Source organism: Argopecten irradians, chromosome 5, assembly GCF_041381155.1.
Source record: "Argopecten irradians isolate NY chromosome 5, Ai_NY, whole genome shotgun sequence".
In the NCBI taxonomy this organism is placed as follows: Eukaryota; Metazoa; Mollusca; class Bivalvia; order Pectinida; family Pectinidae; genus Argopecten; species Argopecten irradians.
The window spans coordinates 46,481,522-46,508,598 of record NC_091138.1 but is presented as its reverse complement, the minus strand read 5'-3'; the positions used below and the strand labels follow the sequence as shown (position 1 = coordinate 46,508,598).

General features: G+C 34.1%; 1 protein-coding gene across 1 annotated transcript in view; it reads right to left on the bottom strand.

The window, feature by feature from the left end:
* The window catches only part of LOC138324045 (interferon-induced protein 44-like), a 111,362-nt gene that overhangs the window by 48,025 nt on the left and 36,260 nt on the right, over positions 1–27,077 (bottom strand). Inside the window, exon 3 of the mRNA XM_069269051.1 lies at positions 11,236–11,776. Within this exon, the coding sequence (XP_069125152.1) occupies positions 11,236–11,767 (532 nt within the window). The 5' untranslated portion in view covers positions 11,768–11,776. The remainder of the gene's footprint in view (positions 1–11,235; positions 11,777–27,077) is intronic.

The window sequence follows — 27,077 nt, the reverse complement described above, 5'->3', positions numbered from 1 at the left end:
ATAGCGGTAACAAGCATTGTTTACTGACGGACCCCGAACCACGGACGAAATGCGATTTGATGATGGTGGGCAAAAAACTAGTGTTAACAATTACTCATTGTAATGGACACCATTACATAGTCCCCCAAACGCATCCCCAATTGCAACAAATCAAGAATGCAGTTTCACAGTGTATATGAACATCTTGGGAGAAATTTGATGTACTTTTATATAGGAATTCAGGTTCTCCTAAAATGTGCATAACTACATAACTCGGTGATCATGACCCAGGACCTGGCCATGCCTTGTACCTGTATATAGTGCGCACCCCAACCTTTCATTTGATAATTTATGAAAAAAGTGCGCACTATACACACAAAAATACGGTAATACAAGGCTATTTTCAGAGAAATTGATTTGGCAGTTATCATGACTGTATGGCATCCCTTAAAATTTTAAGTTAAAACCCCCATTTACCAATTTTCAATGAATTGCTGACGAAAAATTGAAAACAGAAAGTTGGCCCAGCGACAATCTTTTAAATTTGTTTATCATATTGATCAGTATCCCTTAATACCACTATATTCTAATTTTTATTGAAATCAGACCAAAATATCAAAACAGGAAGTTAGCCCAGCGGCCATCTTGGAATATCAAAAATATTTACGAAAATGTTTTTATGTTGATCGCCATCACTTAAAACCCCTGTAGACCAATTTTCATTGAGATCGGAGATCGAAACCTGATGAACAGAAAGTGAGCCAGCGGCCATCTTGGAGTAGCAAAATCTTTATGAAAACGTTTGCATGTTGTTCGTCATCCCTAATTAATCCTATAGACCAATTTTCATTGAGATCGGGGACCGAAACCTGAAAACAGAAAGTGGGCCAGCGGCCATCTTGGAATACCAAAATCTTTACAAAAATGTTTGCATGATGTTCGCCATCCCTTAAAACCCCTATATACCAATTTTCATTGAGATCGGAGACCGAAACCTGAAAACAGGAAATGGGCCCTGGCGGCCATCTTGGACTTCCGGTTGGGAAAAAAACTTGCACAATCCGACACCCTAATGAGTATGTATTTGAAGTTTCGCGATAATCGGCCCAGTAGTTTCTGAGAAAAGCTGCGGAAACCAGCGCGGCGGAAGAAAGTGGAAGAAATAAAAATAAAAATAATTAACTTACATAATATGTAATAATAATAATAAAAATACTGTTAGAGGTATCTTCATAATTCCAGCTGTTCCAAAATCAGAATGATTTTTTTAGTGTACCAGCAAAATTAATGTATTCTATTTTTATTACTTTTTGAGAAAATCATGTTTTAATGTCCCAGTTCCTCCGATGCAAAAATTCACTTGGAAGGTCTTTATCACTACGGTGTTGATTCATTTTGAAAACAAGCGTTCTGACGCCCTTCGAATTTGCGAATTCAAACTCAACAAAAGTAGCGAAACAGTATCAATAAACCAGATATTTTCAGCACTAATATAGAGATTAATCAAGCATAGAACTCGATACCAGGTAATAAGAATTTCCTCTAACAATTGCGATAGGAAAATATTGCGATATGAGTAAATAAATGTTTAATTTCTTTATTCTGATTACCATTTCTAAATTTGACAATTGGATCCCGAACATTCCAATGACGTCACTTTTTAGTCCTCTATGAGCCCGGGTGATTCGACCTTGCAAGCTGGCGTTTTGGAGGAATAAGCATTCATTTGTGGTATCATGTCGACAATTTGCACTCATATACAGCATAACATAGTTTAAAATAATAGTGTAAGTTTATCTTGAAACATTTCATTATTTAAACGTCACTTTGACAAAAAGAAATATAGGCTACAATGTAAATCTTACAGCGTTTGTGGATACAATGCTTCGTTTAGTAGATGAAATTCATGAAATATTGCACAAAACATCATTAAAATGCTTCTGAAACATATAATTAATGATTTGAATTGAATATGTTTGACATTGTGTGTAAAAATCTATTTTGGTCTTTCGCCGTCGAAAACCGATGAAACCGCGGAACTGGGTTGCGAGCAGCTAAGCCTATCGTGATTTTTTCATGTTTTTTTTTTTTATTATTTGTAGTGAAACAGGGGTTGGTCAAGTTGTATTAATTATCGGAATGCCGCTGGTATTCGGGATACCTCGGGTATCTGTTGCGTCCGATAGGTGGTTGACAAACCTCGCCATCTTGAATCCAGCACCAGCCAGTAACCACGTATACCCTATTTAGTATTGACATTGCCACTTTGACTGTAAATGACATGTATGTTTTTTAACGATGTTTATATGCCTGTACTCGCCAAGAGCCACAGTTCCTGGTGAGTATACTTTTATTATCAGTGACCGTGTAGTTTCATGTGTGGCATTGCACGAGGTTTTACAACATATTCATTAAAAAGAAGCGATCTTTAAAGACCTAAACATTCACATGAACTATCTTACGTCCAAAAGGTTTCGGCACTAGCATTCATTATTTTTTATATTTGAGTTGAATGCATCAAATCGGATCTGTTCCCGACATTGAGTTATCGTGATTTTTCATGCAACTTAGTAGAATTTTACGATGCATATGCAGTAGGCTCGACCGAAAAATATAATCTGAAATAGATAGTATTGTACAGTTTCTCACTGCATATAACTTTGATATTCCATGGTAACATTATGAAATAAAAAAACTTCGTTTTTTCTCCGTACATGTATCAACGTAACACGATCCTGTGCTTCGTGTCGGCGAAATCTGACTCGTTCCTCTCAGGGGTGTCTTCACCAACGTTCGAGCATTTCGGCAAAAAAATCAATAAAATAACAAACAAACAAAGAATATCGTATACCAGGTATATTAAAGAACAACAAAAGACTTTGATATTTGTGATCAATCCGTTATTACCATTTTTTCAGTTTTCTTCATGTTGAAACAACAGCTACATGCACATCACATTTACAAAAGTTTTTTTTCCTAATATGACTGAAGGCAAGGCCTTAAAGGGCGCAACCACATGTTTCAGTAACCTTTATGCAATGTTAAAAAGTTCAATTTATGGAAATAACGGAGCAGAATTTTATTTTTATTTTTTTTTACTCACTCTATCCTTGTCCCCAAACCCCCATCTGAGAAGGAAATGCACATAAGAGGAAGAAGATTTTTTTTATTTCCGTAACAGATATTCCGTTTTGGGTCAGCTGATTATATTGGAAGGTGGTCTATCACTTTTCACGCTTCCAAATAAAGAGCAATTGCATTGAGCTTCTACCAGACGAAGATTACGTTCGTCGTATCATAAGGGCGTTTGAACCGCTAGATTATATATTGAGCTGACTTCAAAGCATCGCATTCACGCTGACGGGATTTTTTACAGTGGGTAAAAAATGGCGACTGCAAACTGAAGCTGTCAGTGTGTAGGATTGAATTTTAAAGATTGTTTTTTCTTTTTTTTTCGTGTATGCGTTACCTTAGAAGTGCTTCACGAAGGGCTGTGCCCTTTTTAAGAAATACTAAATCATACATCATCAAATATTTGCTATTAAAGATATGTGATTAAAATAACAATGGTATCTGCTTCACATAAAAAAATCACTGTATATAAAAAACAGAAGTCGGGCTTAGTGTTAACGTGCAGTTCTTCTCATCTTTCGATTCTCACCATCGGCGACAATTTTTTTCCGTTTTTTCTTTAATATATCATGCAAACATGCCTATTCAAACTAATCGCAAGATATGGTGAGGGCTACATGTACATGTAGCTATTACTACAAAATAAATAATTATATATCTGAGGATTTACATCGGATTCACGGTCAATATCTTACAGTAGGCCAAGGACGTATCCTTGAATAGGCCTGTTAGTTTTATTTTGGTGTCGACACGGAAAGACGAGATGACTCCTGTCTCCTGGACATTAAAACAAATCATTTATTTCATCTAGGCAAATAATATTTTGAAAATTCCATATACCGCCTGCAAGGAGACGTCTTAGGCCTATCGCTACCCACAATGCACTCGATCGTGTTCTTATACATATAAGTATTATGTAACTTTTCATCGATAATTTGATCCAGATATATCTATCTTCGACAGTTATATTTAGATATATGAATATGTGGAAGGAACGTGTGTACAAGATAAAAAATACCAATCTCAACTGCTATTCCGGGACCGTGAACTGTAATATTGCACACCTCAGCCCAAGCACAAGGGCACGCAAATTATTCATCATGTAAAATATTTGCTATGTACGTCATGTCCACATGACTGAAAATTGCGAAAAATGAATTATATATTATGTAAATATCGCTTAGCAATATGTTTCCCAACTTCGTTTGGGGATGTAAATATCGCTTAGCAATATGTTTCCCAACTTCGTTTGGGGAACATAAATATCATTTGCTGTACAATATTTTTTTTTCTGAACCAGCTTGAGCACTGCTAATAAGACTGAGTTCATCAAAAATCTTGTTAAGTCGATTGTTAGTGAAAGAAGTAAAAACTTTTCCAGGACATGATACTAGGGTACTCGCTGTTTGATTGTCGAGATTTTTGGGTCACCTTTATTTTTTATTCACTAGTTTTATTACTCCAGTTTCTCTGTATCCAATATAATAGTAAACACCTAAGGATAGATTGGTATGCAAACATCCATTGTACTCTTAAAGTATTCATTTAAAATCTTATCTTCACAAGAAGCTTTTTAGTTTTTCAAGCTTGCCAGAGTAAATCTATTTTCGTTAACTGTTCAAAAATATTATCATCGGTATTTTTCCATTCAAAGTCTTCAATGTGATATGAATCTTTTTGAAATACTCTTATGGTTCATTGATACAATCTGATTAAAATAAAGATCGTCATTATACACTACGTTATAGAAATCAGATCGTCATTATACACTACGTTATAGAAATCAGATCGTCATTATACACTACGTTATAGAAATCAGATCGCCATTATACACTACGTTATAGAAATCAGATCGTCATTATACACTACGTTATAGAAATCAGATCGCCATTATACACTACGTTATAGAAATCAGATCGCCATTATACACTACGTTATAGAAATCAGATCGCCATTATACACTACGTTATAGAAATCAGATCGTCATTATACATAAAATCGTTATAGAAATCAGATCGCCATTATACACTACGTTATAGAAATCAGATCGTCCCCTACGTTATAGAAATCACGCCATATACTACGTTATAGAAATCAGATCGCCATTATACACTACGTTATAGAAATCAGATCGCCATTATATACTACGTTATAGAAATCAGATCGCCATTATATACTACGTTATAGAAATCAGATCGCCATTATACACTACGTTATAGAAATCAGATCGCCATTATATACTACGTTATAGAAATCAGATCGCCATTATATACTACGTTATAGAAATCAGATCGCCATTATATACTACGTTATAGAAATCAGATCGCCATTATATACTACGTTATAGAAATCAGATCGCCATTATATACTACGTTATAGAAATCAGATCGCCATTATATACTACGTTATAGAAATCAGATCGCCATTATACTACGTTATAGAAATCAGATCGCCATTATATATCGTTATAGAAATCAGATCGCCATTATACACTATAGAAATCAGTCGCCATTATATACTACGTTATAGAAATCAGATCGCCATTATACACTACATTATAATCACTTACGTTATAGAAATCAGATCGCCATTATACACTACGTTATAGAAATCAGATCGCCATTATATACTACGTTATAGAAATCAGATCGCCATTATATACTACGTTATAGAAATCAGATCGCCATTATACACTACGTTATAGAAATCGCCATTCATATCGTCATTTCGCATTATTACTTTATAGAAATCAGATCGCCATTATATACACTACGTTATAAAGAAATCAGAGTCATTATACACTACGTTATCGTCGCCATTATACACTACGTTATAGAAATCAGATCGCCATTATATTACTACACTACGTTATAGAAATCAGATTACATTATATACACTATAGTTATAGAAGAAATCAGATCGTCCATTATACACTACATAGAAAATCAGATCGCCATTATACACTACGTTATAGAAATCAGATCGCCATTATATACACTACTTATTAGAAATCAGATCGCATTATCATTAATACTACGTTTATAGAAATCAGATGTCGCCATTATACACTACGTTATAGAAATCAGATCGCCATTATATACTACGTTTATAGAAATCAGATCGCCACAACACTACGTTATATACACTACGTTATAGAAATCAGATCGCCATTATACAGATCTTACGTTATAGAAATCAGATCGCCATTATATTACTACGTTATAGAAATCAGATCGCCATTATACACTACGTTATAGAAATCAGATCGCCATATTATACACTACGTTATAGAAATCAGATCGCCATTATAGAAATACATTATATACTACGTTCTAGAAAATGTAGAAATCATTATACATCGTTACAATACTACGTTATAGAAATCAGATCGCCACTATTATAGAAAGAAATCAGATATCGTCATTATTACTACTTATAAAATCGTTTATATAGAAATCAGATCGCCATTATATATGACTACGTTATAGAAATCAGATCGCCATTATACACTATACGTTATAGAAATCAGATCGCCATTATATATCACTACGTTATAGAATATCAGATCGCCATTATAATTCAGATCGTCATTATTACTAATTATAGAAATCAGATCGCCATTATACACTACGTTATAGAAATCATCGATCGCCATTATATAAATACGTTATAGAAATCAGATCGCCAATATATACGTTATACTAATCGTTTTATAATATACGTTATGATACGCCATTTATATACACTACGGGAAAATCAGGTAGCCCCCTTTTCATATTGTATGAGGGGAAAGAGGCTCAATATCATACGCCCCGAGTCTGAACAGGATATATCTGTTTTGACTAATGGCTCAGCATGACATATTGACTTTCGTAGGAGGCTTGTTTTCAGACTTTAAATGAAATGCAGTACTGAACACTATCTCAAACAAATTTACACCATTTCGTTTGATACAATGAATATGAAACAGAACATCACCTCTTTGATTCATCCGTATCTGCATGGACTTCATCCTCTCCAGCACTTTCTCAGAAAGGACATCCACAGTACTACTACCGTCTAGGACAAACACAACACAGTGGATCTTATCTGACAGCTTAGGATGCTTCACGTAGCCTATGGCATCAGGCGACAGTGACACGGAGGGTTAAACTGAAGGAGACCAAAAGAATAGAATTATAGAGATATTGAGGGTGAATGTCACCCGTAAACCAATCTGAAATACATAGCAAAGGAGACTACAGACAACGAATGACATTGACCCGTACGTAACAAGTATTAAAAAACAAAAACAAAAATAAAATCACTTGTTAAATATCACTGGTGTTTGTTTAATATGGAGTTTATAAATTACGAAACAACAAAATACTACCCTCATTTTCTTACTTTTTATTTCTACATGTCTTTAATCATACGATGAATACACTAATGTTCCAGGGCTTCCGTTTTATTTTGACGTCGATAATTTCTAAAACCAATATTTTCATTACGTTTGAAAAAATTTCTTTGTGTTTTTATACATCCTTACTAGTGTAAGAAATATTTTACAATAAATAATACATTCATGGAGATTTAATGTAAGATCTTGTAGTTGTCAATGATTATATGTTGCGTTAAATATTGGTATTCTCAGAAGCGGAAGTAAGTCGGTGTATGCGTGCGCATCGACTGGAAATCTGTCAAACAATTTTTATGCAGGGTACGAACATTTAGATTAACACGTCGCCACTGGCTCATAGCCAGGACGACTTAAACTTACATGTTCCATTTCAATACCAATTCAAATTTCATATTTGCTTATGAAATAATATAAATAAATAAATAATGAGAATGTGTAAATATATATATAGGTGAATTATGTTGTTTTTGTATAGTCACGACATCTAACCTATGACTGCCGAAGAATGATCTTAACAATATAGCATGGCACATATAAATTTCTTCCATACTTCACAGGGGATAATATCCCGTGGTTGCTACAAAAATATTTTAGTCGTCAACCCTCGAAACGAGAAAGCAAAATTTTTTCAGTTGAAATATCCCTATCTACTTAGAGTACCCATGTAAGATTATATACTATATCCACTGACCTTGTAGCGGTCAGGCATGTGACCGTCCAGTAGATAGTCCACATCTCTATCATCCAGACCCCGATCCTCTTCCAAGCCACGGGTGTCACATAACCGGAAGTTGAGGGGTTTACCGGCATATTCCGTCTCGGACTTGATATATCCGGTACTAAATAATGGTTAAACAATTTACAAATATGCAACAATGAACTTACTTCTTAACCAAACAAGTATTTTACTGCTACGTAAAGAACACCAATATTCTCATTTTGTCCTTTCTGCGATCTTAGAAGACAGTTCAAGGACCTACTTTCATACTTCTATCAAATTCACTAAACTTGATAAAATCCTTGAAATCTAAAATACCATTATTAATGGTAGGGAGATACATTTTTCATTAGAGTTTAAACATTATATGTTCGTGATCTATCATAGGTTAACCTGTAAACATACAGGTGTTGTTTTAAACAGTTCACAAAAGTTTCAAAGTTTTCGACTCACAGCAGTTGTTTAGACTGTGCTCAGCACTTCCCGCATTAGCCTGAGCACTAATCATGTCCCCTAAAGATGGAGTTGATGGTGTTGAAGTAGCTTGACTTGCCCGCACCAACCTGTCCCACCAGTAAGATCCTCGCCTGCTGGAGATCTAGGCCAGATAATGGTTTGTAGGCAGCCACTTTGTCTTTCAGCTCCTCCTCCAGCTGCGGATAGACATACATTGTATTATTTGTATTGATATCAGCCTAGTTTTGTCTGTGGCATCTTCTTGATATTATATCAAAGACATTTAACTTGTAATTATGATGATCGAAACGTAATATTTTTGAATATTTACCTCAATACGGTGTTTTTGTTGCAATGTATTATTTAAGCATAGCATACTGGGATATTTACAATACTTTTAATCGCAGGCCATATAGTGACAAAAATCTCAACTGTTAATGAAAACTTTGAATGTGACATAAATATATGGAAATATCGGAAGGATTTAATATAGCAATCATGATTTCTTAATCAGGCGTCAAAATATCTCTTGCAACATTGGTTGTTTTAAAGGTCGACTTTGCTAAAGACATATATGCCCTTAACCGGGGAAACTTTGACATGTTATTATTTCTTAAGTAATCTATTGAAAACAAACCAAAATTTAAGCTTTGAAAAGCATTCAAAGGCGCGTACAAATATGTACGCTTTATAAACACTAGTTACAAGACGACGTTTATGCAATGTACAATTCTTGTTTTACGACTTTATGTATGTTTAGATGGAAGCATACCTGATCTATTTACAATCAATTTTTACTGTAAAAATGTAAAATTAAACTATAGATTACAACTGGACTTCAAGGTCGGACCTTATATACTTTCACCCATTGCGCTGAATGTAAATATATAATGATTTTTTTCAGTACTGGCAAAAAATCATTTTGAGCTCTTATTTGTACTTATGAAATTTAATCCTATGCATATAAGTATTGTAATTCTCAAAATGTTGGTAATAGTAGTAAATAACATATTATAAGGATAATTTTAAAGGTATTTTAGGTTTCAATGAAATATAAAGATTACGAAATTGAAAATTATCCTATTTTAGTATAATCTTCAATCATTTTCAATGTAGTAATATGGGTGTGTCAGTAGTTGACCTGGTAAAAATATCCTCTATATTATAGAACATTGACGTTTTTTTTCCAAAATCGGGCCTCGCAGCAACATACGAAGAGTAGTGACAGTCTTGCCACGGCATTTTAGTTAAAAAACACCAATACATGGTTAAACAATTTAAATCGAACAATAACTTAATTCTTACCAAACAAGTATTTTACTGTACGTAAAGAACACCATTATTCTCATACGGTCTTTCTGAATCGAACATAAGACAGTGTTACCTAAAACTTTCGACATAAATATTGTTCAAATTTACTAAACTTGATAATCCGATTTCAAATCAGGCGTCAAAATACCATATTAATGGTAAGGTGATACATTTTTCATTAGAGTATAAACATACCATTTCGTGAACTTTCAATTATAAATTACAGGTGTTGTTTTAAAATTTCAAAAAGTTTCAAAAGTTTCGACGTACAGCAATTGTTTAGACTTTATCGCAACACTTCCCGCATTAGTTGACACTAACGTTTTAAAGATTACAATTCTTGATGTGTACAAATGTTAGCTTGACTTGCCAAACTTCGCACCACAATCCTGTCGCACCAGTTAAATCCTCGCCTACTGTGTATTATCAAGTCTGACGGACACCGTATAATAATCAAGGATTTCCTTACTTTGTCTTTCAAGACACCTTTATATCAATCTGCGGATAACATATAAAGAATTATTTGTATATTGAAAAATCATTTTTGTCTGTGGCATTTGTACTTATGATATTTATCCTAAGACATTTAACTTGTAATTACTGATTTTGATCAAAATAATATTTGAATACCTTTAAGACCCACAATTTTCACGAAGAGTAATTTGCAATGTACTTATTTAAGCAATAGAATATTTCTAAGAGAGAAATTACAGATTGTAACATTTTATCGCATTAGGCATATAATGACTTTCAACTAGTTAATGAAAATGCTATTGTTACTATAATCAATATATGAAATATGGAAGATCCAGTGGCTATTTTAAAGCAATCATGATTTGTATAATCCACGTCATGTATCTTTTGCAACATTCCAAAACATTTTCCGAAGTGACTCTGAACAATCAAAAAGTCGAAGTAACATTTAAAACTAACCGATGTATTTCGATCCCAGTCATATATTTTTACTAAGTGGATATTGAAAACTAACATTTGTTTATAGAAGCTTCAGATTACCTGTTTATTCACAAAAAAATAAACAAGATGAAACAAACAGTTTTTTTGTTTACCGGTGTTATCAGACAAATATCCTAACCTTTTAGAAGCGGATGCCATAAACAGACAGACTACACGGATGCCAACGTCAAAGTCAGTTCTGATTTCGGCTGAGGACTCACGCAAGGAGTAAACCACAAAAATATATTTTAATAATTGTAACATGTATTCAGCTAGTAAGTTGTACCTTGCACACTGTAAACCTCTAGCTCCAGGACTTGCATGTGACTGTTCATGACACTGTCGTAATTCTGTCCTTGCATGTCATACGAATGTCCCACATTAGTGCTCCCATTCAATGGGAAATAATTGCCAGATTTATTTACAGTTCCGTTGAAACAAATTAAGTCATGGCCTCCACCAAAAGTCGGACCATAACCAGGTTTTCCACATATCGCTTTTTTTCCATTGGTTTTGTTGTGGAACTTCATGGGTTGTGGTGTCCCATTGTATTCTAATTTAAACAAGAACGCCTTTGGATCAGGTATGTAGGCACCGTTTGAGTTCCAGCTGGCGGCGGTGTATCCCCCGTATACTGAGTTGTTTGTGTTATAAAGGACGGTAACAGTTGGTCCCTTGTTGTCACAGTAAGTGTGGAAGGTCTGAGCATTACAGCCATCTCGGCTGATCTTGTACAGTAATGTAAACTTGTGTGATTTTGACGAATCAATCCACTTGGAAAGTTGGTTTTTGTGGGTCTCTGTCAGCTTCTTCGCCATTTTAATTACCTAAAACGTATATAAATATATACCATGTAGAAATATCAGTCTCACTTGAGTATACTATTGCGCAGTTAATAAAGTTAATAGTTTTGAATATGAGTTTCCTCCCTTGTTCTGTCACTGGGAGTTGTGGACAACTGCGTTATATAGAAAGGAAAAACAGAACAAAATTTATGAACAAAAAACTGACAATATAAGAATAATATAGATCCATGTATGTACGAGCAACTTAAAGTGGCCTTTTTTGGTTCGCCACCTTTTTTATAGATGCTATTTTTTATGTTCATAATTGAGTTTATATTATGTAATGTTTTGTGACATAAGTTTGTGTTAATTGTTCAGTTATCCAGTTGTTCTGGATATGCTAGTCAATTAATGAAATTGACAATCATTCTCAATTATGGTTTCTGTTATATATTTCATTACATATCACATCTGTAAAAAACGGAGCTTTAGCAGCAGCCAGTGAAATAATGAGTATATTTTTGCGAAGTTAGAGCATAGCGAACACAAATGTAAATTATGTAGCGTAGCGTGGATAATTAATTTTGTGTGATCTATGTTCTAGTTTTTTATGATTGTTGACTTTAGGCAACTCGAGTTATTTCCCTTGCTCCAGGGGAGATTTAAACCGTTGAACGATATAGAGTTATCTCCCTGAGCAAGCTATAATTAGCACTACTCGCACTAAGACAAAGAAGCGTCCTCGTTTTTCAGAAAAGATTTTTGGTACCCCACCCACCTCTCCCTTATTTTTTTATGTTGATTTATTTTGCAAAACTACTGTTTACGTTGTTGAGTAGTAGTTTGGCCGTAATTTGTGTAAGACCTTTTTTGGTTCGCCACCTTTTTATAGATGCTATTTTTATGTTCATAATTGAGTTTATAATTATGTAATGTTTTGTAACATAAGTTTGTGTTAAATTGTTCAGTTATCCAGTTGTTTTGGATATGCTAGTCAATTAATAAATTGATAATCATTCTCATTATGGTTTCTGTTATATATTTCATTACATATCACATCTGTAAAAAACGGAGCTTCAGCATGCAGCAGCCAGTAAAATAATGAGTTAGAGCATAGCGAACACAAAAACTTTTATTGTCGTGTAATGTACTGGTAGCCTTACGAAGACTTACTTAAGCCAGATGCTTTTGCATGAAGTTTTCTTGATGTTAGCGTTCTTAGTAATTCAAAAGAAATTTAAGTGGTATAAGTAACCAAATAATATACCTTTTATTTGGCAAAAGTATTTTGCCATGATTTATTATAAGAAAAATTCGGCGAAGCGAAAATCACGATATTTAAATTGTTCTTCACGATAATATAAAAAGATATAGTTCGTCAATGCAACAAAAACAAAAAAAAATTGTAAACGTTATAAGAACTTTCTTTTGCAATTATCATCCTAACATTTGATTACATTAATCGATCAGTACCATGAATTACGTAAAATTGAAACAAACATACACAATCCAAAATCGACCGAAATGTCTGCCACGGAGGAAGGCATCGAACCAGGCGCTGTTCTTGATTTTTGGGAGTACACAAGACGCGTAGTAATACAAAAATCATAAAGTCTAAACTGAGCATTTAAAACACACATCGTCTATGGTGCATATGTAGGTAAAAATTCAATGTTTGTATTTTTTAATACTGAGGATCGATTTATATATACCATCAAGTAAAAGGTAAAATGAAAAAAAACAACATTTATTTTTTCATCGAGGAGTGGTTTTATTGTTTAGATGTGCACAGGCTCGCCTAGCGTACCTAAGAATGCTGTTTCACAGCATCAAAAATTAAACACAACACCTTGTTATTTTGATTACATTTTTAACTTTGGTATGAATTCCTATTTCCAAAAATCTATTATAGAAAAAAAGCTAGTCATCCAAAAAATCTGACATTTCACCAGAGTAGACCCGAATAGAAGATTAAGACAGATTTACATTACCACTGTATAGTACCTTAATGTTGCTACTAAGCCCAGTGCATGTTATTGTCCAATATTAACATTGGCAGTTAGGCTCGGGCGTACTATTACTACAATCAAAGTTGAAGAGGTCACGAAAACATTGGGTTTAAGTCAATGTGAGATTTCACTGCAAAAACTGTTAAAATATTCTTAGAATTGATCAATATGGCAAAATGTTCTGATTAAAATACTTGAAAAGGATTGAAGTGTTGTATCTATCTTTGTATATCTGGTTTGTCGATTGGACTATTCATCTACTGCTATTGTTTAGTCGGTTGTCGATGACAACATACCGGAAGCCAGTAGTGCACAGTATTTCCCGCCATAGGCTGTTCCATCGACTGATATTTTTCTCTATGCAGATGTATAAGTTATTTTCATGCTTTATTTTTTCATCTGTTTTCTTTTTTAAAAGTAATGGGTTTTAAATATAAGCATTGGTTGTCATATTTTTGACGTGCAACATACATGCGTGTTATTCGCAAAGCGTTTAAACATTTTAGCCTATTTCACCCCTGTGACATTGACCTTCATTCAATGTCATTCATTTGAACAAACTTGGTGGCCCTTCATCCCAGCATATCATAGGCCTAATATGAGTACCTTGAGCCTCTCGGTTCTAAAGAAAAAGTCGTTTTAAAGATTTAAGCCTATTTGACCCCTATGGCATTGAATCAAGGTCAAGGTTATTCATTTGAACAAACTTGGTTGTCCCAATATGAGTATCCTGGGCCTTTCTGTTATTGAGAAGAAGTCGTCTAAATGAAAAGTTTACGCACGGCAAACGGCGGACGGCGCACGATGACGGACGGTGCATGATGACAATGGGTCATCCTGACTTCGGGTCAGATGACCTAAAAATCTACTTACCACAGTGACGATTTTAATACTTCAAGAATTGAATCCGTTATGATAGTACAAAAGAAAACGCCCACACAAATTACTGATTATTAGTATCCCCATGTTATCTTTTGTATACCATAACAGTCTGATATCGCTTGCAGGGATACATATCATGTTTGAATGTTTGAATTGTATACGTAAACCAGATAAGTGTCAATGAGCTCATACATCGAATTTATTCCAATGCATTGTTTGTTTTTGTCGTTTCGTCTCGCGCCTGAATTGTATAAAAATATATACAGTTTCCTTTATGCAATTTGTTGAACCCAAACTTGTAACATGCATATAACGTTTTCTGACAATATACTCTTACTGTGAATTTACCTTTTAATGTTTTATAAGAAAATGAAAATAAAGCAAAATCTTCATCTTAGCGTCCGTTAATTATTTTTATCAATTCACAATTTACTAACTAACTTTATTGTCTCCCTTGGATCTACGTCTGTGGGATGTTAATTGATATGCCATATAAAAAAATGAAAATACATTATATTATCAGCCAAAATAACCAAATACATTGATGTTATTGATAGCAAACAATTATTATAATAGCAGTCTAATAGCAATTCCATTAATCCATATTTTTCGTTAAATCGAGTTGAAATCCGTCTGTAAATAGATTTTAACATAGTTCATAGCTCGTACAGTATACAAATTAGACACACTGTTCTCATGTGTCATATCCCCTCCCGTACATTGTACAAATTAGATATACTGTTTTCGTATGATATCTCAACCCGTACAGTGTACAAATTAGACATACTGTTCTCGTGCCATATCCTACCCGTACAGTGTACAAATTAGACATACTGTTCTCGTGCCATATCCCCACCCGTACAGTGTACAAATTAGACATACTGTTCTCGTGCCATATCCCCATCCGCACAGTGTAGAAATTAATCAATTAGACATACTGTTCTCGTGCCATTTTCCCTCCCATACATTGTACAAATTAGATATACTGTTCTCGTATGATATCTCAACCCGTAGAGTGTACAAATTAGACATACTGTTCTCGTGCCATATCCCAACCCGTACAATGTACAAAATTATACATACTGTTCTCGTGCCATATCCCAACCGTACAGTGTACAAATTAGACATACTGTTCTCGTGCCATATCCCAACCCGTACAGTGTACAAATTAGACATTACAGTCCTCGTGCCATATCCCCACCCGTACAGTGTACAAATTAGACATACAGTCCTCGTGCCATATCCCCTCCCGTACAGTTTACAAATTAGACATACTGTTCTCGTATGATATCTCAACCCGTAGAGTGTACAAATTAGACATACTGTTCTCGTGCCATATCCCTACCCGTACAGTGTACAAATTAGACATACTGTTCTCGTGCCATATCCCCATCCGCACAGTGTAGAAATTAATCAATTAGACATACTGTTCTCGTGCCATTTTCCCTCCCATACATTGTACAAATTAGATATACTGTTCTCGTATGATATCTCAACCGTAGAGTGTACAACTTAGACATACTGCTCTCGTGCCATATCCCCACCCGTACAGTGTACAAATTAGACATACTGTTCTCGTGCCATATCCCAACCCGTACAGTGTACAAATTAGACATACTGTTCTCGTGCCATATCCCAACCCGTACAGTGTACAAATTAGACATACAGTCCTCGTGCCATATCCCCACCCGTACAGTGTACAAATTAGACATACAGTCCTCGTGCCATATCCCCTCCCGTACAGTTTACAAATTAGACATACTGTTCTCGTGCCATATCCCAACCCGTACAGTGTACAAATTAGACATACAGTCCTCGTGCCATATCCCAACCCGTACAGTGTACAAATTAGACATACTGTTCTCGTGCCATATCCCCCACCTGTAGATATAATATAATAAGTTTCATTTGAATTCATAAAATAAGCTATTCGGCTAGTGTCAGACTAAAGCTACTCGTGTATGTACATGTATACGGTCAGTTATCTGCACACATGTTGGTCATATCATAATACCTCGTTAGTCTTGTATAACACGGAATGGATACATTGTGTGGGCTGTTGCGGTAGTAGATATCAGGTATTAGATATCATGCCCAAATACTGATGTGTAAACCTACCTGCTCTGTAGATCTTGTTAACATGTACTAACTATTATAAATAGAGCTGACCAGTAATGTATACAGGGAGACAGCTAGACAGGGCTAGAGAGAGCGGGAACTAACCTGGAGCACACACCTTGTGTGTGGTCCCATTTTGGGCTCCCGATATAATGTTCAATGTATATTGCCTGCATATTGTAAAATGCACTAAGAAAATAAAACGTCGACACAATATTGGTCTCCATCATTATTGAACCACAACAAAGACACCATGCCGGCCAATTACAGTAACAACGCCAGTATCACCAGAACAACCCGGACATCTGTATACCAACAAGTTTCAAAATTCATTTTGTTATATGCAGTGTACAAATTAGACATACTGTTCCAATGCCATACCCCATCCCGTACAGTGTACAAATTAGACATACTGTTCTCGTGTCATATCCCCACCCTACAGCGTACAAATTAGACATACTGTTCTCGTGTCATATCCCCATCCCGTACAATGTACAAATTAGACATACTGTTCTCGTGTCATATCCCCACCCTTACAGTGTACAAATTAGACATACTTTTCTCGTGTCATATCCCCACCCGTACAGTGTACAAATTAGACATACTGTTCTCGTGTCATATCCACACCCGTACAGTGTACAAATTTGACATACTGTTATATCCCCCCTCGTATGTGGCAAGCCGTTTGGGTTTTTATCTATTGAAATGAAGATATCTGTATTCAAACAAAGACGTATCACATATAAATCCTTCATTCAAAATACAGATATATGTATTTCTACAACAATTAGAGATATCTGTATTTGAATTACAGATATTTCTATTTAAAATAGAGATATCTCGAATTAAACACGAAATACAGATATCTCTAATTCAATTAAAGATAACTTTATTTCAATTAGAGATATCTGTATTTCAATGTAGATAAAGATATCTGCTCTTAAAACAGAGATATCTCTAATTCAAATAAAGATATATCTAATTCAAATAAAGATATCTCTAATTCAATTAAAGTTATCTCTAATTGTTGTAGAAATACAGATATCTTTATTGTAAATACAGATATCTCTATTTGAATTAAAGATATCTTCATTTGACATGAATTAGAGATATCTGTATTTAACTATCAAATAGGAAAAACGACTGCTCCCTTGACTCTCCGTTTTGCGTATGACGGAAGTAAAGCAGTAGTGACGCAAAATGGCAGGGAATGCACACGGTGTTACAACGTATCTGCTTTCAACATTATTCAATTATAGCTGCAACAGTTCGCTCTGTTTTCCCGGAGAGCAGTTGCCATGTTCTGTGCATAAGAAATCCCCTCCAAATAGCAAGTTTATCGGTTTAGTAGTAGACCTACATTTATCATACATTTTCAAAATCCAATTTAATTACAAGCGTTTCATTAACATTGGTCAGGATTAGGGAGTAGTCATTATTTTTTGTACATATATCTTTGATTCAAATTGAGATATCTCTATTTTAAATAGAGATATCTGTATTGCAAAGTAATTGCAGATATGTCTAATTCATATCTGTATTTAAAATGAAGACATCTCTATATAAACAAAATTAACATTATTTTATTTAAAATAGGAAGATCTTTAATTCAAATAGAGATATCTCTATTTCAAATATAGATATCTTTAATTGGACAATAATTAAAGATATCTCTATTTAAAATAAAGATATCTCAATTACGAAATCAAAAAATCTACGATTAAAGATATCTGTAGTTCAAATAGAGATATCTGAATTTGAAATAGAGATAGTCTGTAATTTAAAAGAAGATAATTTCTGTTTTCAGTAGAAATAGAGATATCTGTATTCAAATATTACATAGGCCTATCTTTATTCAAATAGAGATATATTTATTTAAATTACAGATATCTTTAATTAAATAGAGGTATCTTCATTTTAAATAGAGATATCTTTAATTAAATAGAGATATCTTCATTTCAATAGGTAAAACCCCAACGGCTTGCCATACCCGTACAGTGTACAAATTAGACATACTGTTCTCGTGGCATATCCCCACCCGTACAGTGTACAAATTAGACATACTGTTCTCGTGTCATATCCCCACCCGTACAGTGTACAAATTAGACATTCTGTTCTCGTGTCATTTCCCCACCACCTGCGTTCTACACATGTTGGTGTTTCGTTACCCTATTGCTTTCTATATCGTGATATAGGGACTTAGATATATACATTGTAATTAAATTCTAAATATGAGCCAATATGCAATACAATCGCGACATCTCGGAGTAATTTCCGGCAATCATCGGAAATTTCGAAGATTACCGGAAATTTCACCGAGGGGATCCGATTGCATACGATACCGTAGATCTTCAGTTTAAAATAACTTTTAGGCTGAGGAATATTCCAAGAACTAATAGAAGCAAACAAGTTTTTTTTAAATAACCAGAAAACTAACAAATCGTAATGTAATGATATACAAAGGGCATTATAAACGTCGATTGAATGGCGTCGGTGGGAGTTTACCGATTATTCCATAAAACGAAAACGAAAGTGAAAGTTCAAAAGCATTTTATAATAATTGTTTATAGTAGAGCATTCTTGTTTACGTTCTTGTTATATAATCAAAAGTGCATACGTAAAAACATATATTACCATGCAAAATATATTACCATGCAGTTTTTTTTTTATTTCATGTTATTACTAGTAATACGCCGGTACTCTACAACATATATAGTACTATGCAGAGTATGATATTACTAGTTGTACTGGAAAAGATATCCCCTTAGCTTCTGACTGACTTTTCTGCTACTGCAAGGTGTTGGTACGACCGACCAATTGATTACGTCTTGTCCAAAATTATTCCGATCAAACACGGCTCAACTTGACACATACCTGGATACCGGCTAAAATCGACCGACATTTTGTAAACTAGCCACCGCGCTTTATAGAGGGACCTTGCAGTAGCGGAAATGTCAGTCAAAAGGTGATATCTTTTCCGCTACAACCGTAGCTAGATTTTTAACAAAATCAAGAATATGTGCATTATTAGCAGTGAAGTCAATACTAATGGCATACTTACTTTCTATGGACCGAACCGACAGAAATCAGGACGTGTTTTTATTCTCTGTAGCGAGCTGGTGGTCTTTGTCAAGTGGCGCTTCAACACACCTGTTCTTGGAAACGAAAGTGAAAGTGAAAACTAATCATACTTACAAAAAGCCACCTGCGCTGATCCTGTGCTTCGTGTCTGCGAAATCTGACTCGTTCCTCTCAGGGGTATCTTCACCGACGTTCGAGCATTTTCGGCAAAAAAATCAATAAAAAAACAAACAAAGATTATATTTTTTTATTTATCGTATACCGGGTATATTAAAGAACAACAAAAGACGTTGGTATTTTGTGATCAATACGTTATTACCATTTTTCACTTTTCTTCATGTTGAAAACAACAGCTACATGCACATTACATTTACAAAAGTTTTTTTCCTAATATGACTGAAGGCAAGGTCTTAAAGGGCGCAGCCAGATGTTTCAGTAACCTTTAATTATGCAATGTTAAAAAGTTCAATTTATGGAAATAACGGAGCAGAATTTTCTGTTTATTTTTTTATTCATATATGTCACTCTATCCTTGTTCCCAAACCCCCATCTGAGAAGGAAATGCACATAAGAGGAAGAATTTTTTTATTTCCGTAACTAGATATTCAGTTTTGGGTCAGCTGATTATATTGGAAGGTGGTCTATCACTTGAACGCTTCCAAATAAAGAGCAATTGCATTGAGTTCTACCAGACGAAGATTACGTTCGTCGTATCATAAGGGCGTTTGAACCGCTAGATTATATATTGAGCTGACTTCAAAGCATCGCATTCACGCTGACGGGATTTTTACAGTGGGTAAAAAATCACTGTATATAAAAAAAGCAGAAATCGGGCTTAATGTTAACGTGCAGATCTTCTGATCTTTCGATTCTCACCACCGGCGGCAATTTTTTTCCCGTTTTTTTAATATATCATGCAAACATGCCTATTCAAACTAATCGCAAAATATGGTGAGGGCTGCATGTACATGGTAGCTATTACTACAAAATAAATAATCGGTTAGTATTCTTACAGTAGGCCAAGGACGTATCCTTGAATAGGCCTGTTAGTTTTATTTTGGTGTCGACACGGAAAGACGAGATGACTCCTGTCTCCTGGACATAAAACAAATCATTTATTTCATCTAGGCAAATAATATTTTGAAAATTCCATATACCGTATATATATATATATATACCATATATATTCTTATACATATAAGTATTATGTAACTTTTCATCGATAATTTGATCCAGATATATCTATCTTCGACAGTTATATTTAGATATATGAATATGTGGAAGGAACGTGTGTACAAGATAAAAAATACCAATCTCAACTGCTATTCCGGGACCGTGAACTGTAATATTGCACACCTCAGCCCAAGCACAAGGGCACGCAAATTATTCATCATGTAAAATATTTGCTATGTACGTCATGTCCACATGACTGAAAAATGCGAAAAATGAATTATATATTATGTAAATATCGCTTAGCTTGTAATAATAATAATAATAAGGAGAAGAAACGGAGCAAAAACAATATGTTTCCCAACTTCGTTTGGGGAATATAAATATCATTTGTTGTACAATATTTTTTTTCTGAACCCAGTTTGAGCACTGCTAATAAGACTGAGTTCATCAAAAATCTTGTTAAGTCGATTATTAGTGAAAGAAGTAAAAACTTTTCCAGGACATGATACTAGGGTACTCGCTGTATGATTGTCGAGATTTTTGGGTCACCTTTATTTTTTATTCACTAGTTTTATTACTCCAGTTTCTCTGTATCCAATATAATAGTAAACACCTAAGGATAGATTGGTATGCAAACATCCATTGTACTCTTAAAGTATTCATTTAAAATCTTATCTTCACAAGAAGCTTTTTAGTTTTTTCAAGCTTGCCAGAGTAAAATCTATTTTCGTTAACTGTTCAAAAATATTATCATCGGTATTTTCCCATTCAAAGTCTTCAATGTGATATGAAATCTTTTTGAAATACTCTTATGGTTCATTGATACAATCTGATTAAATTAAAGATCGTCATTATATACTTCGTTATAGAAATCAGATCGTCATTATACAATACGTTATAGAAATCAGATCGTCATTATACACTACGTTATAGAAATAAGATAGCCATTATACACTACGTTATAGAAATCAGATCGTCATTATACACTACGTTATAGAAATCAGATCGCCATTATACACTACGTTATAGAAATCAGATCGTCATTATACACTACGTTATAGAAATCAGATCGCCATTGTACACTACGTTATAGAAATCAGATCGCCATTATATACTACGTTATAGAAATCAGATCGCCATTATACACTACGTTATAGAAATCAGATCGTCATTATACACTACATTATAGAAATCAGATCGCCATTATACACTACGTTATAGAAATCATCATCGTCATTATACACTACGTTATAGAAATCAGATCGTCATTATTACACTACGTTATAGAAATCAGATCGTCATTATACACTACGTTATAGAAATACAGATCGTCATTATACACTACGTTATAGAAATCAGATCGTCATTATACACTACGTTATAGAAATCAGATCGTTCATTATACACTACGTTATAGAAATCAGATCGTCATTATACACTACGTTATAGAAATCAGATCGTCATTATACACTACAACGTTATAGAAATCAGATCGCCATTATACACTACGTTATAGAAATCAGATCGCCATTATACACACGGTTATAGATCGCTAATTAATACTACGTTATAGAAATCAGATCGCCATTATATACTACGTTATAGAAATCAGATCGCCATTAATACACTACGTTATAGAAATCAGATCGTCATTATATACTACGTTATAGAAATCAGATCGCCATTATGTACATTTATAGAAATCACGCCATTATACGTTATAGAAATCAGATCGCCATTATACACTACGTTATAGAAATCAGATCGCCATTATACACTACGTTATAGAATCAGATCGCCATTATATACTACGTTATAGAAATCAGATCGCCATTATACAATACGTTATAGAAATCAGATCGCATTATACACTACGTTATAGAAATCAGATCGCCATTAGTACACTACGTTATAGAAATCAGATCGTTCATTATTATACACTACGTTATAGAAATCAGATCGCCATTCATACACTACGTTATAGAAAATAGATACGCCATTATAACTACGTTTTAGAAATCAGAATCGCCTTTATACACTACGTTATAGAAATCAGATCGCCATTATACTACTACTTACGTTATAGAAATCAGATCGCCATTATACACTACGTTATAGAAATCAGATCGCCATTATACACTACGTTATAGAAATCAGATCGCCATTATACACTACGTTATAGAAATCAGATCGCCATTATACACTACGTTATAGAAATCAGATCGCCATTATATCAAGCTACGTTATAGAAATCAGATCGCCATTATACACTACGTTATAGAAATCAGATCGCCATTATACACTACGTTATAGAAATCAGATCGTCATTATACACTACGTTATATAAAATCAGATCGTCCATTATACAATACGTTATAGAAATCATATCGCCATTATACTCTACGTATAGAAATCAGATCGCCAATTACGTTTATAGAAATCAGATAGCCATTATACACTATACGTTATAAAATCAGATCGCCATTATAACTACGTTATAGAAATCAGATCGCCATAATATACAATACGTTATAGAAATCAGATCGTCATTATGTCACTACGTTATAGAAATCAGATCGCCATTATACACTACGTTATAGAAATCAGATCGTCCATTAGACAACTACGTTATAGAAATCAATCGCCATTATACACTACGTTATATAGAAATCAGATCGTAATTATATTCACATACGTTATAGAAATCAGATCGCCATTATCGTACTACGTAAGTGTTATCGAAAAGTGCAGATACGCCATTATACACTACCGTAATATAGAAATCAGATCGTCCATTATACACTACGTTATAGAAATCAGATCGTCCATTATACACTACGTTATATAGAAATCAGATCGCCATTATATACACTACGTTATAGAAATCAGATCGCCATTAATACAAACTTCGTTATAGAAAATCAGATCGTCATTATATACACATACGTTATAGAAATCAGATCGCCATTATAATACTACGTTATAGAAAATCAGATCGTCCATTATACTACTACGTTATAAGAAATCAGATCGTCATTAGTACACTACGTTATAGAAATCAGATCGTACATCCATTTATACACTACGTTATAGAAATCAATCGCCATTATACACTACTATAGAATACTACGCATATATACATGAAATCAGAAATCAGATCGTCCATTATACACTACGTTATAGAAATCAGATCGCCATTATATACGTACGTTTTATAGAAATCCAGATCGTCATTATACACTTCGTTATAGAAAATCAGATCGTCATTATACACTACGTTATAGAAAATCAGATCGTCATTATACACTACGTTATAGAAATCAGATCGCCATTATACACTACGTTATAGAAATCAGATCGTCATTGATACACTACGTTATAGAATCAGATCGTACCATTTTACAATACGTTATAGAAATCAGATCGTCATTATACACTACGTTATAGAAAATCAGATCGTCATTATACACTACGTTATAGAAATCAGATATCGCCATTATACACTTCGTTATAGAAATCAGATCGCTATTATACACTACGTTATAGAAATCAAGATCGCTATTATACACTACGTTATAGAAATCAGATCGCCCATTATACTCAACTACGTTATAGAAATCAGATCGCCCATTATACACTACTTATAGAAATCAGATCGTCATTATACACTACGTTATAGAAATCAGATCGTCACGTCATTATATACTACGTTATAGAAATCAGATCGCCATTATACACTACGTTATAGAAATCAGATCGCCATTATAACACTTACATTATAGAAATCAGATAGTCAAATATACACTACGTTATAGAAATCAGATCGCCATTATACAATACGTTATAGAAATCAGATCGCCATTATATACTACGTTATAAAATCAGATCGCCATTATATACTACGTTATAGAAATCAGATCGCCATTATACACTACGTTATAGAAATCAGATCGCCATTTATACACTACGTTATAGCAAATAGATCGCCAATTATACACCTTATACGGAAATCAATCGCCATTATATACTACTGTTATAGAAAATTCAGAGATTCGCACATTATATACTACGTTTATAGAAATCAGGATCGCCATTTTATATTCTACTACGTTTTATAGAAATCAGATCGTCAGTTAACACTACGTTTATAGAACTCAGATCGCCATTATTACACTACGTTATAGAAACAGATCAGATCGCCACTTTATATTGAATACGTTTTATACGAAATCAGATCGACATTTTACTTTATTACGTGTTTATAGAAATCAGTTATCGTCATTATTATACTTACGACTTGTTATAGAAATCAGATCGCCCATATATATACTACGTTATAGAAATAATGATCCATTGCCATTATATTTTACTAATTGTTATAGAGAAATCAGATCGCCATTTATAGACTACGTTATTAAGAACAGATCGCTCATTCGCCATACACTACGTTATAGAAATCAGATCGCCATTAATACACTACGTTATAGAAAATCAGATCGCCATTTTATATACTACGTTATAGAGGAATCAGATCGTCATTATACACTACGTTATAGAAATACAGATCGTATTATATACACTACGTTATAAGAAGCATCAGATCTCACCATTATACACTACGTTATAGAAATCAGGATAGTCATTATACACTACGTTTATAGAGAATCTAGATCGTTATAGCATCGCCTGATTATACACTACGTTATAGAAATCAGATCGTTCATTATACACTACGTTATAGAAATCAGATTTCGATTCATACGCTAACGTTATAGAAATCCAGGGGATCGCTATTATACATTCTACGTTATAGAAATCAGATCGTCCATTTATACACTACGTTTTTAGAAATAATCAGGATCGCCCCCAGATTCGCTCCGTCTATTTGAAATCAGATCGCCATTATACATTCTACGTTTTATACGATAGAAAATCAGTTCGTCTTTATGTTATTACGTTTTATAGAAAGTGCAGAAATCAAGTTCCATTTATTATACTAACGTTATAGAAAATCAGATCGCCAGTTATACACTTCACAGTACTATAGAAAAATCAGATCGCCATTATACACTACGTTTTATAAAGAAATCAGGATTCGCCATATCCATTATACACTACGTTATAGAAATCAGATCGCCATTATATACTACGTTATAGAATGAAATCAGCTGATATCGTATATACACTACGTTATAGAAATCCAGATCGCCTTATAAGAATCTACGTTATAGAAATCATGATCTGTCAGTATATTCTGACGTTTTAAAAATAAGATCGCCATTTATATTCTACGTATGTATCTGCATTTTCCTTATTTGTCCGTGAACTCTCAAAATCTGCATGACATCTTACACATGGCTGGACTATGATTAAATATTCCTAAGCTTAATGACCACCGAAGCAGTTGTTCATATCATCATCATTATCTACAGTTTTAATGGTTAAGGTAAACATGTCATGTGAAAGAGCGTTAGTTGTAAAGCAATGTTATTAAATGTCTTTTAATGTTCCTTTCATTTCTCTCAAACATCTTTCAAAAATTTTTATTCGCTTTTAGAATTCCGTCTATTATACGTCGTTTCATTCTTGATTTTACTTTTTGTGTTTGATCAGCCTCCATCTCGTTGTCCATATTTTGTTGTTACAGGAAGTCATCAACAAAACTTATAGGAGCCGTTCCTGAGACTGAGAAGTGCCAGAGGATGTGGTGTTCTGGTCAAGTTCAACCTCACCCTCATAGTTCTTGACAGGAAGTACAATGTGACCGGGGTTAAACCCTTCACCATGGCAAACTTTGTCAACACACACCTTCATCGCTAGAACTAAAGAAAACTTTGCTGACGTCATCGGAGAGATTTCTGTTCACATATTCTATCGATTTTGGTGAGAGCAGCACAACCTGGGGTATTCCTGCGGAAAACAATTACAATTTTAAACAGATGTACTATGAAATGAAAATAAATGAACAATGGCAATAAAAATTTGTCATCATCAGATATAGTAAGATGACGGGGTACACATAAGATGTTAAGCAATGAGAGGCCCAGGGACTTGACGGTACCTCTGACTACTGGCACAAA